Here is a 4005-nt window from a genome sequence, read left to right as displayed (position 1 = left end):
GCCCTGAAATACGTGTCTGTGTTTGTGACAGCTCCTTGTCCCCGAGCCTGGGTCTGGACGTTCTTTGTTCCATGTGGGTGGCACTGACCGAGTGACAGAATAAACTCGGTTTCAGCAGAGGGCGCCTTGTCACAGCGGCTGCAGGAGAGAGAGGGTCGGAGCAGAGCTGCTCTTAGAGTGTGTGTAAAGCTGTGGTAGGGAGCACGTTCAGGGCAGGAATGCCTCGCTAGGGAATGTTTCCTTCATTTGTTTTACAGCCCCTGTGTTTCGTCTCCCTCAGAAGATGATCCGGTGGTACCGGGGGCAGGGATGTGGGGATGGTACCCCAGTGTTCGACCCACGCAGGTCACAGTCCTGAATCAGCCTGGGCACATCCTGAAGGTGCCCACCAGATCCCTGTCCACACCTGATCCAAGTGTCTCGGGTCCAGCTCTGTTACCAGATTCCTCCTGCTGTGCTGGAGAGAATTCACTCTGCTGGGCAGGGCTGAGCCATGAGGACGCAGGGGGGTAGGGGGAAGAGGGGCTGTGGAGGACAGTGCACCCCAAAAGGGAGGTGTGTCCCCATGGGGAGGGAGAGGTGCTGTGCACCCCCGAGGAAGCGAGGGATGAGGGACTGCATCCGTCCCCACGGGAAGTAGCTGGTGGTTTAACATCCCAGTGAGCACTGTAATCACATGTGATGCTGGACAAAGTATTTAATGGCCTAGATAAAAGTATTCGGGCTGTTTAATTGCTGTTTTACATAGACCTACTGCCCTACTTTTACAAGGTTTAGGATTGTGCTGAGAAATTGTTTCCATGGAAGCAGAGATCACTAAAGAAATAATGCACTCCACATTTCCTACAGGATTATTCTTCTTACAGCCTGCTGTTGTAAATAATTAACTCTTCTAGTACTGTTCCAGCTTAGCATGGATTAAAAGAAATAATACTTTTTTTTGATACTATAGAAGCATTACATATTTTTAATATATATATAAGTATATAGATAGTTGAAAAAACTTGTCTTTAAAGCAAGCCTGTTCCTTCCTTATTTACAGGGGAGAAAAATCCACCAGTAAAAGAAAAAGTCAATGATGAAGTGCACTTTTATTTTGAACTATATTTCACATTTGGCATTTAAATAACATGAAATAAAATATAGACAAGATATGAGGAGGTAGGTGATAGTTAAATGGAATTTGACTTTGCAGGAGGGATGTGAAAATTAAAAAAAAAAAGGACATTATTGTAGTGTGGGTAAATGAATGACTCAGAAATAGGAAAAGAGTTGCTAAATTATTATAGAATCATCAACATGACAAATTGACTTGCCTGGCAGTTTTAATAATAGTTTTAGCTGTAGATCTCAATTACTTTCCAAGAAAGGTAACTACAGTTATTATTACCTGAAGGAATATCCAGATTGTGTCCTGCTTTGGCAGAGGGTGTTTACATCCCATTTCCATGTGGAGCTCTGATTTTCCACCTGTCCTGAGTTCTGAACAGTCACTGGCAGGCAGGGTCCTTCCCAGTGTGCACACAGAGCCACCACTGCAGGAGCTGGCACGGGCTGGGAATGGGGCAGTGCTCAGGTAAGCAGCACACAGGGAGGAGCTGACTGCAAGGCACGTGGCTGGGAGTGCAGCACACACTGCTCTGTGGTCTCTACTGCCCTCAAAATAATGATTTATAAACAGTCTGACAGGGTTTGACAAATCAGATGAATGGGGCTGACTTAATGCAAACTGGAAAATCTTTGTCAGGTGTTGCCAAAGCACATGGAAATGGTAATACAGGTTTGTAGATCACTGGGAGACTTGAGAGCCACTGGAGTGTTCTGTGAAAGGTATTATTAAAGTTCAGATTGAAAAATTTCTTCAGAAATAACAACTTTGTAAGGGTAACGTAAGCATGGAAATCAGTATTCCTAGTGCTGCCTTGGGACAAGCATGTGCCAAAGGAAAGGTGGGAGAGAAGCTTTCCCTGCTGGAAAATGAGGCTGCTGTCTGCAGGAGAGCAGCCATCAACCTGGTCAGCTGTGGTTGCTCTTGGAACAGCAGCTGCCCCAGGCACCAACCATCAAACTCCCAAAGGCTTTATTTAATAAAGATGTGAAAGTAAAAAGTCCATATCTGATAAGAATCTAGATGAGTGGAATGATAGAGATGCTGTGCAGTGAAAGACACAGGAGCAACCATGATAGAAGTGTAGGAGTAGGATTTCCTCCAGAAGTGGAAGAAACTCCTTAAGCAGCCATTTGCATACAGTCCTCACAAAGTCTAAAGAAGGAAAAGTGCTTGTCTTTAACCCATAACGGGAGCCCAGGGCAGGAGCTTGGCTGCTGTCTCTTCCCTGTTTCCTCATCAAGCAGGAGCGAGGGAGGCGGCTGGAGGCAGGTGCCACTCCCTGAGAAGAAACAGGGAGCTGGGAAGCTGTTGACTGGGATTTGGGAAGGAGATGCCAGAAGTTGTTTTGGAAGAAGAACCTGTTTGGTGGGTGTGATTTGAATCAATAAAGGGAGCAGCACACCAGTGTGTAGGATTGAGCAGCCTCCATCAGTGGATTAAAGCTCTGGATGCTGCCTGCTGTCGCTCAGGACTTTATCTGTGCTTTTCTCCTGCGCTATGGAGCCTCTGTTTGGGGTTGTGCTGGCTTTGATTCTGGCAGCTGCTTCACCAACCAACGACAGCTGTACCTGTGCCACCAACAAGTGGGCAGTGTGTGCCCAGGATGGCCCTGGGAACTGCACCTGCAGGCTGGCAGGTTCAGACCACCCTGTAGACTGCTCAACCCTCACTTCTAAATGCTTCCTGATGAAGGCAGAAATGATGCCCCTGAAGGAGAAGCGCCTCTGGAGACCTCCCCAAGGGGCGTTGGACAGCGATGGCATTTACAACCCTGACTGCGAGGACAGCGGTGCCTTTAAAGCCCGGCAGTGCAACCAGTCCAGCACCTGCTGGTGTGTGAACAGCGCGGGCGTGCGGAGAACCGAGAAGGGCGGCAGGAGCCTGAGCTGCAGCGAGCTGGTCCGGACAAGATGGATCTACATTGAGCTGACACACAAGAGAAGATCCAGTGCTTTCCACGCTCCCGACGTGACGAAGGCCCTGACGCAGCTGTTTGAGAGCAGGTACAAGCTGCACCCCAAGTACATCGCAGCCATCAAGTACGACCCCCCCCTCATCCAAATCCGCCTGCACCAGAACAAGAAACCCAGCTGGGATGTGGATATAGCTGATGTGGCCTATTACTTTGAAAAAGACGTGAACAATGACTCCGTGTTTCACTCCAACAGTAAATTAACTGTCTCAGTCAATGGAGATACTCTGGCTATTGACAAGCTCTGGATTTACTACGTGGATGAAAAGCCCCCAGAGTTCTGCATGAGGCAGCTGGCAGCTGGCATCAGTGCCGTGGTCACCGTGGTGCTCCTCACTGCTGGCATTGGCATCGCCGTGCTGCTCATCCTCAGGTGGCTGCGCACAAGGACATATAAAAAATTCGAGTGTAAAGAAATGAGGGAAATTAAAGCCACAAGCTCAGAACTGCCCTGAGTTGAACGAAGAAAGGCAACTATGGGAAGTAATGAGGGGGGAAAAAGGCACAAAATACAAAGAACAGACTCGATATATGTGATGGATTTGGAGTTTTTTTCCTTCCTACAGGAATTTGCTCAGTGACTGTTCTAAATTATTCTTGTTTAGCAAGAATAAATTTTTGGGGTATAAATGAATTTGGGAGTCAGTTACCTAAATATTTTAAATGACTTCTACTTTGAAGGGTAAGAAAACTGTTACAGCTGTCTGTTTAACATAAGACAGAATGCTTTCACTCCTGCTGCAGGCCTGGCTCAGATTGCTTAAATACTTAAATTCTCTGTGGGGTTCTTGGTGTATCTACTTACTGAAATTAAAGCACTTGCCTCAGCATATTTGGGCTCTATTGCTCCTTTTCTCTTGGTAGACTTTTTTAAAATGCAGTTTGTTTTTCATTCTTTTGGGGTCTTAAAAAAAAAAAGTTT

The 4005-nt window shown here is 46.8% G+C and overlaps 1 protein-coding gene across 1 annotated transcript; it reads left to right on the top strand.

Annotated features, from left to right (window-relative positions):
* Window positions 1-2608: 2608 nt before the first annotated feature.
* TACSTD2 (tumor associated calcium signal transducer 2) lies at window positions 2609-3538 on the top strand. Its single transcript, XM_066191948.1, has one exon. The coding sequence runs from the start codon at window positions 2609-2611 to the stop codon at window positions 3536-3538; it is 930 nt and encodes a 309-aa protein (XP_066048045.1).
* The last annotated feature ends 467 nt before the right edge of the window (window positions 3539-4005 follow it).

The sequence above is a fragment of the Chamaea fasciata genome, unplaced genomic scaffold (assembly GCF_029207755.1).
Source record: "Chamaea fasciata isolate MVZ Bird 193981 ecotype frontalis unplaced genomic scaffold, bChaFas1.0.hap1 SCAF_10, whole genome shotgun sequence".
NCBI classification, from domain to species: domain Eukaryota; kingdom Metazoa; phylum Chordata; class Aves; order Passeriformes; family Sylviidae; genus Chamaea; species Chamaea fasciata.
This window is presented reverse-complemented; position numbering and strand designations above follow the sequence as displayed.